General features: G+C 39.7%; 1 protein-coding gene across 1 annotated transcript in view; it reads left to right on the top strand.

The window, feature by feature from the left end:
- Nucleotides 1-18,424, top strand: part of LOC124802420 (BSD domain-containing protein 1-like) — a 79,424-nt gene that overhangs the window by 37,089 nt on the left and 23,911 nt on the right. Inside the window, exons 4-7 of the mRNA XM_047263185.1 lie at nucleotides 1,521-1,637; nucleotides 4,868-5,023; nucleotides 9,808-9,993; nucleotides 10,178-10,313. Of these exons, the coding sequence (XP_047119141.1) occupies nucleotides 1,521-1,637; nucleotides 4,868-5,023; nucleotides 9,808-9,993; nucleotides 10,178-10,313 (595 nt within the window). The remainder of the gene's footprint in view (nucleotides 1-1,520; nucleotides 1,638-4,867; nucleotides 5,024-9,807; nucleotides 9,994-10,177; nucleotides 10,314-18,424) is intronic.

The raw sequence follows: 18,424 nt of genomic DNA on the forward strand, positions 1-18,424 counted from the left end.
TTGGAGAGAGATTGCTTATCACTGCAGATGTGGCAACCATTGGTGCTATGCTTTATGGAAGGGACTCTTGGTGTGGAATGGGTTGAAATAGAGATATTGCTGGGGGTTTGTTGGTTTGGTATGGACGGAGGTACTGGCAGAACCATCTGGTACATTTCAATATGCATTGAACTCGTGTCCTTCATTGTTGTGCAACTATTCAAATTTATTACGAGGCCCATTAATTAATTCAATTTAGTTTCTAGTCAATTATCCACCTCAGTTTTACTTGGAGCTACTTTGTATCCTCTTCCTATCCCCTTTCCTGATTGTAAATTGATATTGTCCCATGTCTTGCAACTCGTAATTTACAGTCTATTCCTGGAAATATTCTGGTTGTATCCATTTCACATCCTTGCAAAATGTTACATGCAGGTTGACTTATTCCAGTTGTGGTTCATTGATATTGTAGTTGTAAAGTACTACTTTTTTGGCTTTGTGAAGTGAACATTTTTACATTTCTTAAGATTTAAAGTGAGTTGCCAGTCTATGCACCACTTCGAAACCTTGTCAAGATCTGACTTAATATTTATGCAATGTAACTGGATAGATAACAAATCTACTCACCAAGCAGTGGCAGGAAGGCACATGTATATAAATGTTAAGGGAACTCACAAGCTTTCTGAGTCAGTGGCTCCTTCTTCTGGCAGGAATGTTGAATAGGCAGAAAAAAAAAAGGACGACGATATTTGAGAAATGGAAAGGGATTGGAAAAGTCCACCAGAACCCCGTGTCAGGGGAGACTTACCAGATGGGATGAGAAGGAAGGACTCTTTCCTTACCTTCTCATCCCTGAACATGTAAATCTTTCTTCTTATTTTAGTTCCCCTTAGTATTTTGGTAATTATTGTTGTCTCATGGTGACTCATACCTGTTTCACTGTGGTCATCCTTAAATGAGTCATGTCTATTTGAGTCCATTAAATGTAATGTGTTTTCATCATAAGTGGGTTTCTAGGCATTTACTGTTGTTTCACAGGATGTCATGTTGTATTCTCCACTTTCAAAACTGTAATTTTCTCCAGTTGATTATGGGATGATTAAAGTTTCTGACAATGATGATAGTGTGATTGGGAAAAATATGTATTAGTGAACTGAGATTCACTCTTAAAAGTTTTAAGCTGCACTTGGATGTGAGTCTGATAGTTGATACAAAGATACATTGTCAGAAAAAATCGATTTATGGTAATAGCACCAGCCTGCTAACAGCCAAGTGACCACACTTCACCTTAAAATGCCCGATATGTCCCATAGGCAACAAATCATCAAGTAGCTGTAAAAGCCTGTAAGGTAGCACAATTTACATAGTTGATATTCATACTCTTAATTTTATTTTGTGTTCTAAATGACAGTTTATTAGGATCAATGTCTTTATATGTACTTATTTCTGTATGTATTATTAACTGGAAATCACTAAGCACTGCAAATTAATGCATTAACTGCTTTTAGCACCGTTAATAATGATTTCATTTTTCCATGCAGTCTGCAGAAGTGCTGGAGTTTGTTAAAAGAGACTTGGATGAGTTTTCAACAGCTGTCAAAAGTGAAGCGAGTAATGTTGTCACCAGCACTACCTCTGCCCTGAAAGATAAATTGAAGGCAAGTACTATGTCAGTATTCACATTTGTGAATTTAACCTTTTTTGTATGTGCTATACATGTTCTCACCCATGTGAGGTTCCTACAGTTGTTATCGCATCCCACATATCTGTTGCTACTGATGTCTGTCTTCCCATACTTCCTCATCTTCTTCTATTTCTCTTTTTCTTGTGGTCTCTCTTACCTCATCTAACCGAGCAACCTTTGGTCTTCCTCCTCTTCTTTCCTGAGGATGGTACATAGAGATATTCTTTGGACAGCTGTCATCTGTTGTACAGTTGTATGTCCATACCAGATAAGCTGCCTTACTTCATACATACGTTTTAAATCCTTGTTCCATAGATCATGAATACGACATTTCGTAATGATGTGGAATGTGTCACTTTAACATAAGTTCTATCTGTGATGCTTTCATCAGTCTGGGTTATTTACCTAATTATTGTATTTCTGACATGACCTCACTGATGTGTTCTACACAATCCTCTGAGATATTCTATTTCTACAACTCTCAATTTGTTTTAATTTTTTCCAGTAAGCTCCCAGCACTCCTATCTGTAAGTCATCATTGGCTCTACAATACTTCTAAAGAACATCTTCCTTACTTTACAACTGAAAAGACCATTGCATAGGATTTAGCTTCTGGATTACTACTTTCTCATGGGCTACTTGTTGTGTTTTCCATATGATTGTTCCATCTTCTGATGAGAGTTTAAATTTGTTACGTGCCATTAAGTTATTATCTTTCCTACATTTTCTCCACTGCACAGATGTTAAGTTTAAAAAAATAAAAATTATTCTGTCCTCACTTACTATATTCTTCAAATAATTTTCTTAGCATAAAGCAGGTATCATCCTTTTCACTGGCCATCACTACCAAATCATCTGAAAAAAGCAAGGTACACAAACATTGAATCTCTGTTATCTGAATGCACGTTCTCACATATTTCCTGTTCCATAAGTCTAAGTGTTTCTGGAACAATGTAGAAGACAAGCAGCACCCTTGTTTTAATCCTCTTGTAATTTTAAAAGGCTGTGACAAAATTTTATTCCCATTTTGTTTAGACATTTTGCAAACTTTTACAGGTTGCTTATACTTCTAGCATATGCCTTCCTGAGATCTATGAATAACTGCACATGTTCGTATTGAAAGACCATGAGTATTTTCCTCTGTTCCTATTTTTTGTGTTTAAGTCCATTTTGTGTAATGAAGAAAATGCTAGGAAAAAGGTACTATCAGATTGTAGCTTTGATTTCAACTGTGTGGCTTGCCTACATTGCTCAAATGATAAAAAATTGTGTGCAAGAAACCAAGAACCTTGTAGGGATCCTGATCAGCCAGTGTATTGTTCAAGCGTGCAGACTGTTAGAGATTTGTAACCTCCAATATTTTTCTGGCATCTTCACTTTATCTTAAAAGATTTGATTTTCAGTGCTTGCTGCACGAACACCAAATGCATGCATATTACTACAGTTTTAAATTTGTTGCGCCAATTTTAATCATTTGACACTAGATTGTTTTGAGTAGAAGACACATGGTATAAGGATTAAAGGAAACCACTCACCATGTAGTTGAGATGTTGAGCAATCAACAAGCACACAAGCAAAATTAAGTTGTCACTAAACTTTCAGGTAGAGTACTCCCTCAGAGTTAGCAAAAAAATGCACCCCCCGCCCCCCACTCTCTCTCTCTCTCTCTCTCTCTCTCTCTCTCTCTTTCTCTTTCGTTTTGCCCTCACTTCCCCCAACGGATGAGAGAAGTGAATGAATGAAGATTAAAATGTGGCAATAATTAGAGTTAGCAAGCTTCCAAGCTATAGTTTTGAAAAATCGTGAGTTTTTCCTTAACATGTGAAAACAACAGAATTTTGCGATAGGAAAGAGAAAAAGGGATGAATATAGAGGGTTAATAACTATGGGTGAGCGGTTTGTGTGTAACTGCCTTAGGTAGAAAATTTGGTTGGCTTCCAGTTCCACTATAGATTTTTCCTTCCAAGGAAGACTGAAACAGTCTGTACTCAGTTTGATTAGGTCATTTGAGGAGCTTATTGAAGGAGACATAAGTTGCCATTAATGACTGCAAGATTGCTGTAGTAATTACATTCCACTTCAGTACAGCTTAAAATGATGTCTTGCGCAGAGTATGAAGCTTTGGTAAAGAGAGAATAGGTAGAAGTTGTGATGATATAAGCATGTGATGCTTTCAATAAGTAAGAAGTAGATCAGAAATGGCAGTTGATCATTTGGTCTTAAAGGCATGTAAAATGTGCCCTCTGAAGTTTATTTCCTTATCATTCTCCCATCTTCTGAGAATTGGGAAGATAAGATTGTGTGTGTTTCATTCATTGTATCCCTCTGTGACTTGTTGTGACACCCTACTTTTATGTGATAGCATGCCTAATCTCAAGATGAAATTACTTTGCAGCTTCAAAGTTGGACACATGTTAGTAATGCGATCTATTTCAGGTGGGCGTGGTGTTAAAAAATTATCACCTTCATCTGTGTTTGCCAGTGAAGATCTTCAAAGACACTCTTATATGAATTTCTTGCTCCATGAGATGGGTACACAAAACACTGTCATAACAGTATTAAAAAATATTTTTAACAGTGTCATTAGTAATGAGGGAGTTCTCTCAACCCTTTCAGACCAGGAATTGTGTTGGTACACTCTCAGTTGACTATGTTCTTATTGGCTATATGTTAAAAGTTAAAACTGTGTGCTAGGCTGGGTAACAATAAAGGTGTCTGGCCTTAATGCAAAGTACACACACACACACACACACACACACACACAAAAGCCACAAGAGCTGGCTCACTGCTTCTATCTGTCATTGGCTCCTCTCTGTTCCTTTCAAATTGCATCATTTTCTGTTATACCTGTTGGTGTTGGTGTTGGTGGTTTGGTGGCAGGCCGAAGGTTGTAGTGGTAACTGTTTAATCAGTGCATCTGCTGATCTTACTTTTCTTCCCATATGCCATACACCTTCACACAGTTGTATTTGTCCACCTCATTCATTTTTATGTTCTCTTGTCCCAAGGCAGCGTTCCAACTGCAGTAATCCATCCAGACACTATTCTACAACTGTTTATTCTTTATTCGGTTCTACACCACTGTTTTAATGTGTTCCGCAAAGACGAAGACTGCTAATTCAAATTTTGTATATTCCCAATCAAGCACCAAACATCAAGGAGTTTTAGGTGCTATGACATGTAATTTTTTCCTCCCATTTACAGCTGGATGAACCAGAATCAACAGCAAACACAGTGAAGCGTAGTTTCTCGTCATTCCTGGGCCAGATGAGTAATGTGCTGAATCCAAGTCCACAGGATGATGACGAGGAAGCAATTGTCATATTTGATGCCGAACCTGTCCCACTTACAAAATTTCAGGTCAGTTCACACTTGTCAAGTATATTTACTTTGAGATTTGTGTTTGTCGCTTTTTCTAATTTTTATATTTTAAGTGTATTAAATTGCATTCTATTTAGATAAATTAGAATTTTTCTGAGCTGTTAAAAGAGACGGTTTAGCACAAGTTTAAGAAGAGGAAAAATATTCCCCTGTTAATTTTCTGACCCATTAATGTTGCTTTTTGATTACTGCAGGAATTTCATTGCAACAACAAATTTTCTAGTTCAAAATAAACATTTTCATAAAAAAAACACAATTTAGTATTTCACTAGCATTTATTCAATAGTAAGTACATTGATGATCACCCAAAACTTCACACACTTAAACAACTATAGTTCATATTGACTTGCTGAGGTTGTTATGCAGAATTCAAGTGAGAGACATCCCAGAGGTTTTTGCCAGATCTTAACAAATGACTGTTTAGTGTACAGCAAGTGCTGTTCAGAGTCCAAAATGCTAAATGCCAATGACATACAGATCATTGCTTACTACTAAGATGGAGCATCTTTATATTATTGAAATACACTTCTACAGTATAAGGAAAACATAGATTGTTACTCACTGTAAAGATGACATGTTGAGCTGCAGACAGGCACAACAAAAAGACACTTACACAGTAGCTTTCAGTCAAAATCTTCCTCAGAAAAGGGAACACACACACATTCATTCACACAAGCAAGCATACGTCACGCACACAACTGGCATCTCTGGCAGCTCAGACCAGAATGCAGCTATCATGTAGAAGGGAAGCAGCAGTCGGGAGGGGGATGGGAAGGGGAAGGGATAACATGCTTAATTTCAGTGGCTGCTTCAGTACCCGAGCCATCTGGATCCTTCCCTCCACCACCAGCTTTTCTGATCTGCGCAGATGGGAGCTATTCTTAAAACACGTTCTCTGCTTTTGAAATGATCCCAACCTCGCCTTACAGTAACGTGTTGTTGCCACGCCATCCACCTTTTCCACTCCTTCTGGTCTATCACCTCCTCCCTGTTCTCGTCTCCTCACCCTCTTTGTGTGGAACCCTCTGCCAGCACACCTGCCCGTCTTCCCCTTTCCCCCACACCTCTCCTTTTTTCCCCCTCCCTCCTTCAAAACTTCCCGCCCCCACATCCTCCCAACACTGCACCTGTTGGCAGTCTAATCCCTGAACAATCCACCAGAGAGCACCCTCCTCTTCTCCCTATCCGTACCGTGCTTTCCCTTCTCCTTTCTTGCCCCTTCCAGGTTGCTGCTTCCATTCTACATGACAGTTGCATGTTGCATTCCAGTCTGAGCTGCCAGAGATGGCAGTCACATGTGGATGAGGTGTGCTGTCTTGTGTGAATGAATGTGTGTGTGTGTGTGTGTGTGTGTGTGTTTCCTTTTCTGAGAAAACTTTGGCCAAAAGCTAATGTGTAAGTGTTTTTTGTCGTGCATGTCTGCAACTCAGCGTACCATCTTTACTGTGAGTAGCAAGCTGTCTTTTCCTTATAATGCTGATATTCCAACTGGAGTTTCCATTGTTTAAAATGACTTCTGTCTATTAAAACTGCAACACCACAAAGATGGCCTACAACAGAGATAAAATTGGCATGGAGTGTACATCATATTTGGATATGCAAGTAGTAAACATTTCAGCACTATCACACAAGATAAACAGGAGTAATGCCATCTACATTTTGTGTGTAATGAACAACTGAACGGTGGTTGTCAGAATGAGGCAGTGGCAGGATTGTGGCTTATCGAGACCGTGGGTTATCGTTTTGAGAAATCACTGGTCATATCTATGGAGATCCCACAACCGTTGAGCGACTATGGAATGAACCATAACTTAAGCTCTCAACACCTCATTTTTGCTCAGTTCCATGACAGGACTGAGACATAACACTTCAGGGTTCAGCTCCTGGCATTATGGTGTGGGGCACCACTGGGTACTCAACAAAATCACCTCTCTCACACACACAACAGTATTACTATATTATAAATGTCAAAAATTTTGACATACTTCTATATGAGGGTAGAAACAAAAACTAACTGCAAGGATGCCAGTAACAATAAAAGCAAGAGAAAATAGTCAGGCACTGGCTTCTGATAAAAATATCTGTCACAAAAATGGTTCCCCCGCCCCCCCTCCCCCTTTTCCCTCTCTTCCCAACATGCCTCCTTATTCTAACAGATCAGGAAGTGCATGCTAAACAGGAGCACAAAATCTACATGCATCTTACTTATAAGTGGCTGGCATTTGTAGTGGGATGTACATGCCTTAATAATAAATATAACATTATCATTGGTCTCTGTATGAGAAATATTCAGGTATATAAAATACTATACTTATTAATTATAAAGTAAGTGTTTTTGGTTTGCATCTAGGATGAAGTGTGGTGTTATAACAAATCAAGTGAAGCCCATTTGCAGAGAGCCCAACACCATTTGGAGTTGGAATTAAAGAGAGCATCACTGTATTTATCAGTGCCAACAAGAAGGAAATGAGGGAATTCGAAGACTTCATAAATTGTCCTACAGATTTGACACTGTATTTCAGAAATAAATTTAGTTTCTCCAAACAATAACTGGGGCCAGAGACTGATATTTTGTAATCGCCTTCCAAATTCCAGTAATTCAAACAACATAGAAAAAAGGAGAAAAAGGAACTAAAGCACTTGCAGTTATGAATATTGCCAAACTGAACATTATTTTGTGTTGTTTTAAGTCAGCAAGATGCTGAATCTGTTAAGCTAGAGGTGTGTGTGGTATGCATGCAAAGGCGAAAAAGCAGTTACAAGTTACAAAATAAATTTTATAGGTACAAAATCTACTCACTAAGCAGTGGCATGAGGAAACACAGATGAAAGTAATGGAAATGTGCAAGCTTCTAAAGTCATTGACTCCTTTTGGCAGATTTATTATTTTCGAGAATAAATTTGGTGTTACTAAACAACTTCTGCAACTCTTTGCAGAGTTCTTCTACGTCTTAATCAAAGTGTAAGCATTTTGGTGTGTAAGTTTGAATTATTTCCATTGAATATTTTTCTGTTTCTTTTTTAACACAAGTCTTGCTAATCTGTCTGAGATTTATTCAGTATCTGCAATATTTTTAATTCTTTTATTTATAGTGAAATTTGTCTCTAAATTTCCTCCCTGCTCTGTTCCTCTGTAATAAAACACATGTCCTGATGTATCTAGTTGGTTTCCATTTTTTGCCACCCTTCTGATAACCCTGCTGTATCCTATTTGATCATCCACCTCCACTAATCTTTCTTTGAATTCATAAGTTCTGCAGTGTATTGCTGCTAACTATGCTGACAGCAGCCTTGGCTCATCATGAGTGTCTCCCAGTCTCAGAGTGTGGGATCAACACAAGAAGTCTCCATTCAGTACCATCATTTAACAGTCATTTCGTTTGTATACAACTTGTTATGTATTCAAAGCTAGTCTGAGAGGTTGTAGACATTTGCTTACCATGTTGTCTGCTGTATCTGTTGGTGAGTAGCCCACAAAGAAACCTGTCAAGATGGCTACCTTTTAGCTGCTAACAGGTGCATGTTGTGAAATCTTTATTGTTATGGTGCTATGACCATACCAATACAAGTGCTGCATTTGCTTGTAGATCAAATTGTAACATCCTTTAGAATTTTAAGTTATTTTTCTGTGCAAAGTAATTAACCACTTTTGTATGTATTCTCTCCTGAAAACTGTTGATGGAGACTGGCTGCCCCTGAATTTATCACAGTCTTGGTCTTACTCGCACTAGTTGTTTAAGGGAGGTTCTGGAGTAGTTGATGCACTTCAAGTTTGTCTGAGTCACAGAGTCCAGGAAGCTCTAGAGTTGATTTTCCTGTCAATTTCAGTTCAGCTGATCTTACTATGGGCAGCAAGTATTTCATGTAGTTTCTGACCTTGGGAAGTTTCCCTTATGGAACAGGCCAGGTAGAATTCTATTGTACAATACAGTACTGCTTGGAGCACTCTATTTTGGGGACTTCTTGTACTCATATGTCTTTTCATTGTGAAATGTTATTTTAGATACTGAATTTGTAATAGCCATTGAACCATTTATGAGAAAGTCAACACGGCTCCTCAAAAAAATGTTGTACTTGTAAATGTGTTCATTGTGTTTGTTGACAGCAAATTGCACAAAAATAAAGTCAGCTTCTAAATTGTACAAAAGTAAAGTCAGGTTCTGTTCTGTTTGTTGATAATATTGTCTTTGAAGTTAGGGTGATTGCTGTGTGTTTGTTGCAGCTGAATTTTCTTTCCGCTTTTGCCTTTCTGGTCATACGTTAAACTAGTTTTCATTGGAAGGAGGAATGGAGAGATAGTACTTATGTTTTTGAGTCAGTAGTTGAGTTGAGGCGTGTGTGTGTGTGTGTGTGTGTGTGTGTGTGTGTGTGTGTGTGCGTGTGTGTGTGTGTGTGTGTGTAGTGATGAGACCAGGTGGTGAACCACAGTAGAGCAGGAAAAAATATTGGTAGAATATGTCTATGAAGAACATGAAGGCAGTTGAAATTACAGCTGATTATGAGTGTATTCAACTTGTTTTTTCTTCCTGTGACTAGTCTGATTTCCAGGTTCATGTTTACAAGTCGATTTTACTGTATTATGTGAATATATTTAGACACACAATGGATTTAAATTGTTGAAGCTTGTATAAATAATGCTGAATTTTGAAAATACCTTGTCATTTTATTCATAGATTATTTTTTTTATAATGTGTACATTTTATTTATCAAATACAGGACATGTAATTGAGACTCTCTTCTGATATACAATGTAAAATTTTCAGGCTAAATTGCATTCCATAATTCTTGACCCCAACACTTTTCTTACTGATCCTGATGAGAAATATACTCAGCAATATGAAGCTTGGTTGGAAATTATTGAAGATCAGTTAACTACAGAGCGACTTTCTAAGTTGATGGCAGCAAGTCCAGATTTGCATCAGCAGTACACAAAACTTGTTCCAGGACAGGTATGTATGTCATGCATATTGTCCTTCTGGCACTTCTGTACGATTCTTGTTATGTAAGTGCTGTCATTTTTTTGTAGCAAATCATTCAGTTTTGTTAAATTCTCTCAGTTCTTCTTACATTAATTTGTTTCTTATAGAAAATGTCACTCTGCAGCCTCTGATAAAAGTAATGTCTATATCATAGGTGTCCCACATATTATTCTGGCAAAGGTACCTATTCCGGAAAGCGTTGCTGGAAGATGAGGAAGCAAGAAGAGAGGCACTTGAAAGAAGAGCTGAGAGAGAAAGAAAAGCGGCTGAACAGTTTCAGTGGGAGAAAGGTATGTGAAACCTGCTTTTGTGTTCATGCTTATTTTCACATGTATTTACTAGTAACTAGAGCCTGTGCTTCAAATAAAATTACTAGCACAAATTTCTTACACACAACAGAATATCTCATCAAAATAAATAAAATTTTGAGCATTATATCATCATTTACATAGTAAATAACATAGACAACATGTGACATCAGATAACCTTCTGTAAGAAATGGATCCGTAAGGAGAACAGGAGTGGTTGAAGGTAACTGTAAGGTGCCCTAAATTAAGTAGGCAAACTTCGTAGTGACTTGGAAGTTTGACTGGTTGAAGATAACTAAAGGACATATACTACTCAGACAGGCTGTTCAGTGAGATAGGCGCTGTACAATGTGGTCTCGGTTGTTTTCCTTTCCTTTCCTTCCCAATTGATTTAATAGTGAATTGCTGCCCTATGAAAGTGCAGAGTAATTACTTCATGTACAGATAAAATCAAGTAAAGTAAAGGCTCAGGAAAGATTTTTAGTAAAAGTCTGGATTTTTTAAACCCTTGTCTGGTTTACGGTATTTTAGAAGAAGATGCATCTTTAGAATGATACTAAATAAAGCCCTTGAAATATACTCTTGTTACATCATCATCTTTCTTCTTACCTGTGTGGTCGCACTGAGTGTGCGTATTGAAGTAAATGCATTTAGTAGGCTATATTACTCAGTGAATAAACTGCTTCTCAACTGAAAAAAAAAAACCAACTATTTTAATTTTTGTAATATTAATGGTGCCAGGAACTGTACAAGTGACTCACTCAATATGAACCACACACTATGGATACACTTGTATAGATGAGCTACATTAGACAATTGGTCAGTGAAATCACAGAATAAAAATGTGTTTCACATGTTTTCAGCAGTTTTTCTAGACAAAACTTGGTAACTGTTTTGGAAAACCAAAAATGCAAAATTCCACAAGAATATAGAAACCTGTGCAGTAAATTATACAAACTTGTGGGCTAATTGCTCTATAGTGTCTATTTACTGTGATCTACTTAGCATTATACATGCTTTGATCTTGGCAAAACATAACAAGTGATTACAACATAATGACATCATACTGAAGAAAACCTATGAAAGGTGAAGGTAGTAATATGTTTGTTAAGAAATGCAGCACAGATAGGCTCACTGACAAAAAGCTGGCCAATATGCACACTATTTGTGGTGTCAGTGAATACAGTGAAAGAGCAGCACAATGACACTGGGCTGTTTCCACAGCAACGCCAACCACGTCACAGCACTGTTGCATCTATGAAGAGGTGTTCTGTGTTGTTCGATTTAGTGATCCCATATTACAGATTTATTAACTGTTGTCAAGGTATTTTATAGAAACAAAGGTAATTGGGGTAAATCATAACTACAAGATAAATCATAATTACATTATTACATGTAACAGCCCATCAGAGAGCACTGAGCCATTGTAGCAAAAACTAAGAAAGTATCCCTGAAAAAGACTCAAATTTTGTTGGAGTTCTGGTTCAACCCTTATTTAGAGGGTGCACCTCCTGAGAGTCATCAGGCACATTTACCCCAGTGTTTTGGCAGATATTTTCAATTTCGTTTTTACAATATGCGCAGGAGTCAGCCCAAACAGATACTGCCCATCACATCCCTCATGCTTTGTCCAGTATTGACAGAAAGTGTCTGTCTGTTTCCCATTACAAACAAAATTATTTTTAAATTTGAATTTCACATTGCATTTGACAGAGCAGTCCCCAAATAATTCTAGTGTGTGATACTTGTTTTATCTATACATATAAAGAGGGACAGTAAAACACAAGGAGTAACCAGAATACTCCTTCAGTGACAGCACCAACCTGGCCCGCACTGACTGCTACCGCGGTAAAGCAGTGCTGCTCAGTTCCTGCTGGAGGACTGGCTATTCTTCACATTTTACTGTCCCAGTTAGTACCTTTCGATAAAACAAATATTGTACTAGAGGAGAGTGCTGTATTGAATGGGCACATAAAATTATGCTTCAAAAATAATTTTGATTGTAATGGAAAAGAAATTGATGCTTTCTATCAACACTGAGCATTCCATGAAAAACATAATGAGCAGTATTTGTATGGTCTGACTCCAGCTGCACATTGCAAAAATGAAATTGAAAATATCTGCCAAAGCACCATACAAAATGCGCTTGATGACTCTAAGGAGGTAGATATATAGGGTGAACAAGAACTCTACTGACAAACTTTCAGAATATAATTTTATGGGATAGATAAAAAAAATTCTCACCTTGTGGGAGCAGGACAAAACGTATATAAAAGATATCAAAATGTGCAAGATTTTGTAGCCCATTTCGTCTGTCTTTTGGCAGAAGGGCTGAAGGGAAAGGAAAGGGATGAAGAAAAAGGACTGGCGGGGTTCAGGAAATGGGGAGAATCATGGCAAAGTTACCCAGAAACCTGGTCAGCAGAGACATACTGGATGGAGGGACATTTCCATAACTCTCCCCATTTACTTGCCACCAGTGCGAGAACAGCTCAGCATAGTGTTGTCTTGCCGCTCTTCTGTCGCATTCAGTGAACCCATACATGAGGTTTTTTTCTTCATCCATCTTCCTTTCCCTTCAACCCTTCTGCAATAAGAAGGAGCCACTGTCTCCAAATGCTTGCCCATTCCAATATCTTTTGTATGTGTTTTCTCCTGTTGTCACTTGGTGAGTAGATTTTTTACCTGTCCAATTAAGTTATATTGACGAACTTTCAGAAGTTTTTCAGGGATACCTTCTGAGTATTTTGGTATAAGGGAGTTACTGAATTTTATTTTGTTTCTTGCCCGAATTAGCTTTTTATCTGTTTTGCACCGAAAATAGTGAGTAGTACTTAAGGTGTCAACCGTACTGGCAATGTGTCTTGTTTCTATTCACTCATAGTACCTGCTGTTGATATGAATAATGCTCTTCTTACCTCAATGCCCATAAGTTTCCAGCTGGCCGGTGTGGCCGAGCGGTTCTAGGCGCTACAGTCTGGAACCGCGCGACCGCTACGGTCACAGGTTAGAATCCTGCCTCAGGCATGAATGTGTGTGATGTCCTTAGGTTAGTTAGGTTTAAGTAGTTCTAAGTTCTAGGGGACTGATGAGCTCAGAAGTTAAGTCCCATAGTGCTCAGAGCCATTTGAACCCTTAAGTTTCCGTTCATGCATTCAGTACTGATCAGTTCTTTGTAGGGTTTTGTTGTCCAGCAGTTGTGCATTAACAGTGATACATATCAGTACTATGGTTAGATTTGCTGATGAAGAGTTGGCCAATATTCACATCATGTGTGGCTTCACTGAATGCGATAGAACATCAGCATAACAATGCTGTGCTGAGCTGTTCTCGGACCTGTGGCAACCACTTCACAATACTTTTGAGTCTGGGAGCTCTTGCGTTACTGTTGTATGCATCGTAAATTTTAGTTATTGCGTATCATAGACTTCTTCACTGTTGTGAAGGGTATTTTCACAGAAACAATGATGACTCCAGGTACAAACGGAATATATCACAATTACATTTTTACTCTTTATTGAGCTGCCAGAGACCGTAGGTCTCTTATACAGAAATACTCTGGACGAATTCCTAAACAACATCATAAAGTTTGTCACTGGAGTTCTTGTTCATCCTGTGAAAGAGACTCCATGTTTCTCAAGGAATCTGATGTAAGTTGCCTAAAACACACTAGTGACAAGACCTAGAAAATTTGACTGTTACATACAGTCTTATGACTACAGTCAATTTCCCTAACTCGAAGTTCTAGCACACTAATTGACAATATTGTTAGAGACCAAGGGAAAGCAAATAATGGGGTAAAACTGTGGATGGTCCTTCTGATCGTGATGGGCAAGAATTAAACTTGTGAAGAAATGGGGATATGATTCAGGGTTTCAAGTCAGGCCTCCAGTATGTAGAAGGGGGACATATCTTTAATGATAAAGGTTCCAGTTATAATTTGTCTAGCAACAAAATGAAAGGGATCTGCAAAAAAAGGGGGGGGGGGGTCATGTTGATGAAGATATCTTGAAACAAAAAAGAGAACTGTAAGCAACCAGTAACTACACCCTTACCAAAAATAACATTTACAAGTGATGGAGCCAAATGGTATTGAATACAGTCTCATCTCTGTCACTCAATAATCCAGTGCATTACTGTAGTGCCAGACTTCCTGCAGTTTTTATTGTTCACAGATGAGACCTCATGATGGTGTTCTCACCTACTACAAATGGCCCTGCTTGAAGTTTTGAGAATCCCTAGGGCACACTTTTCTCAGATCAAGCCCACTGATTTTGTCAACTTGCAGGCTGTAGTGCTAAAACCTCAACTGATAGGACCTTATTAGCTGCCACTTGTTCATTGTGTAAATTCCCTGGTGCTCATCCACAGTGTGCTGTTAAAATTGTTGAGATTTGCAAGAGGATGCAGTTTTGACATGATGGTACCATATCCCAATTTGACGTTAATATTAATGAAAACTTGACCAACAAGTTGTTTTTACCATGAGATTACATTAGGATGCTGGCATATAAAACCCCAATAGGAATAGAAGATGAAGTGGTTGATAGGATCCTAGTTGTCTGTCTCCTTGTACAACAGGCAGCTATGACAGTTGAGAGTTTTATGCCCATTGGAACACACATACCAAAACTGGTAGCACACACACACACACACACACACACACACACACACACACACCAGCACATATACAGACACAAGCAGACATATGTAAAGACAAAGAGTTTGGGCAGAGATGTCAGTCGAGGCGGAAGTACAGAGGCCAAGAAGTTGTTGAATGACAGGTAAGGTATGAGCGGCGGCAACTTGAAATTAGCGGAGTTTGAGGCCTGGTGGGTAACGGGAAGAGAGGATATATTGAAGGGCAAGTTCCCATCTCCGGAGTTTTGATAGGTTGGTGTTAGTGGGAAGTATCCAGATAACCCGGGCGGTGTAACACTGTGCCAAGATGTGCTGGCCGTGCACCAAGGCATGTTTAGCCACAGGGTGATCCTCATTACCTACAAACACTGTCTGCCTGTGTCCATTCATGCGAATGGACAGTTTTCTGCTGGTCATTCCCACATAGAAAGCTTCACAGTGTAGGCAGGTCAGTTGGTAAATCACGTGGGTGCTTTCACACATGGCTCTGCCTTTGATCGTGTACACCTTCCGGGTTACAGGACTGGAGTAGGTGGTGGTGGGAGGGTGCATGGGACAGGTTTTACACCGGGGGCGGTTACAGGGGTAGGAGCCAGAGGGTAGGGAAGGTGGTTTTTAACTGTGATTCAAGAAAGTATTCAATGTAGTAGTATTAAAATCATTAACTCATTGCCTGATATTAAAGGTTATCATTTCATCATTTAAAAATAAAGCGTAGGTATATTTACTTGGTAAGACATTTTCTTCTGTACTGATTTTTTTTTTAATCGAATAAAAGTATAACAATAGTAACTTATTGCAAGATCATTTCAACTTTCCCTGACAATTTTTGGGATGTTGAAATACCATTCCTTACGTTACATTTTCTGGGTAATTATAAATTAATATGGTAATTAAAAATAATATTTTTACTTTTTCCTTATAGTTTTGTAGTAAAGTACATCTATTATTCACCTCTACAGTCAGTTTCTTCCATTTCTGCAGATACTTCCAGTGGATGGCAGTCGCTTAAAATGTAGATGACCACCTATTAAATAGCACATGTATTTTTAAAAAATTATTGCACCACTTCTGTTGTAAATATACATTTATATAAGGCTAAAAAGCATCTTATTTGTCATTATTATTTATTGATAACACATGCCAGACCACCATCCATCAAATTAAAAGAAAACCTGTTGAAACTGGTGAATGGCAATGCCTATATTGATTCAGTAATGTTGCTCCATCAGCTTATAAAGGTGAATTATCCTGTTTAATGGGGATTTTATTGTTTCTACCTAAGCTTTGCCCCTTCAAAATAGGTTCTACATTTCAGTGGCTTTCTTATGACAGGACATTCAGGACAAAATTAAAAAAGGACAAGGAATACTGTAAATATTATAAACATTGGTGGGATTTCTGTTGGGTTGTAGCCCAAGGAAACACTCTCATTTCTGTAATATTCAGTATATTTCATACAGACGTTCACATTACAACAAATCATGTAGCGAACTGAACAATCAAGATGGCATGGGCAGTTAGTATCAGAGTCAAAGAACTTGCGGTGTCGGAGCTACGTAGTTTGTACTTGTCAATGCCACACAGACCTCCCCCGCGCCCCAGCCCCCCTGCTCCACAGTGCGGAGTACGGTTTGAGTGCAGTGGAATGGGGGCGTGCACAGCGGTGTAGGTGATGAGGAAGATGGCAGTGATTTGATGGGAATGCCCATCTCCGGAGGTTGTTGCAGCAGGGACCACGCTGGGAGATCAATGTGGAACTTTTGTAGGTGATGTGGGCGGACGAGGCATTGGCCCGCCTGTGAAGATGGAGCAGTGTCGGGAGTGATTGTGTCCCCCATGTGATCGGCTGACAGCATTTGAACTGTAACCCCCCCTAAGGGGGTTACGTAGCTCAGAGAAGCATGTGGTCAACCCCACGCTGGAGTGGTTAATTGACTGATGAACTGGGCCCCGGTTGGGTGGGGCAAGTTGTCTTGCAGCAGGATGAAGATGTGGTTGTCATTAATGAGGATATTGACATCCTCCACACGTTTGGGCGGTACATCAGTTTGTAGAACCACTAGAGGCAGTTGGGGGGAGGAGGTAGAGAGGGCAAGAACCCAAGGAACAGTTTTGGTGTTGCAGACGCATGTTCAGGTGAGGGCTGCAGTGGTCCTCAGTGCTGAGAGGCTGCATAATGTCGTCAGGTGTGAAAGTTGCTGGTTTGAGGTGTCCCAGTTTCACGCAGTGGAGAGAAACAGTGAGTGTCAAGTCATTAGCCCGGATGCCCATCATGTTAGTGGTACCGTTTATGACCTCGTATGGGCCTGAATATGGTAGGGCAAGTGGGGCCCGGACAGTGCTGTTTCGAAGAAAAACAAACTTGCATGAAGGTAGATGAGAGGGCACATAGGAGTCGGGGGAGTGGGGGGGGGGGGATATGGCTGGACAGGGGGACATGGAAATGTTTGCAAAATGAATTTGGATCCAGCTTATGATTTCAGGAAGGAGGGTGGGTTTGTTGGGGGAGGTAGGCTGTAACAGCTCCCCAGGGAAGAGGCCAGGGTTTTCACCACAGACGAACTCATACGTGGTGCTCTCGATATCTGGTTTGTATGGTGACCATAGGCCGAGGAGTACCCACGGGAGGGGCTCGGTCCAAAGACAGCCATGAAACTGCAGTGCTGTCTTGAAAGTGCGATGCCATCATTTTACCAGTCTGTATGGTTGGGGGTAGTAGGCAGTCGTGTGACATTTGTTGATACCCCACAGCTGGCAGAGTTGGTCAAGGAGTGCTGATTCAAACTGCCAGCCTTGGTTGGTGGTGACTGTAGTGGGGCAGCCGAAGCAGGAAATCCAGGAAGAAACAAAAGCCTTAGTCACGGTTTCGGTTATGTTATGTTGGTGAGAGGTACGGCCTCTACCCACCGAGATAAACGATCGATGCAAGAAAGAACATAACAGAAGCCCTTTGAGGGGGGGGAAGGGGACCAATGAGGTCTAGGTGTATGTGGAGAAAGCAGCCAGATGGACTGTCAAGTTAGCAGACAGGTGGAACAGTGTGCCTGGTGACATTGTTGTGCTGGCAGGTGAAGCAGTTCCGGGTCCAGGTCTGACAATCATACGTTGTGTCTCATGACATGAATCGTTCGGATATGAGGTGTGTCGATGTATTAATTCTGGGTTTTGCTAAAGAATGTAGTCTGTCAAACACTGAATGGGGGTGGGGGGGGGGGGGGGAGAGGGGGTGCCGGTGGAGAAGTCACATCAGACTTCCTTTCCGACACCGGTGAATTTTGATGTAGTGAAAGACAGCGAAGTGGAGGTGCTGTTGACAAGTTGGCGTGTATCCTCAACCTGGTTCTGTAGGGGGACAAGCTCAGAAAGGTGGACGACTGTTGAGATGGTGGTAATGCGGGAAAGGAAATCTGCAACGATGTTTTCGGCAACTTTGATATGGCGGATGTCAG

Source organism: Schistocerca piceifrons, chromosome 6, assembly GCF_021461385.2.
Source record: "Schistocerca piceifrons isolate TAMUIC-IGC-003096 chromosome 6, iqSchPice1.1, whole genome shotgun sequence".
Taxonomy (NCBI): Eukaryota; Metazoa; Arthropoda; class Insecta; order Orthoptera; family Acrididae; genus Schistocerca; species Schistocerca piceifrons.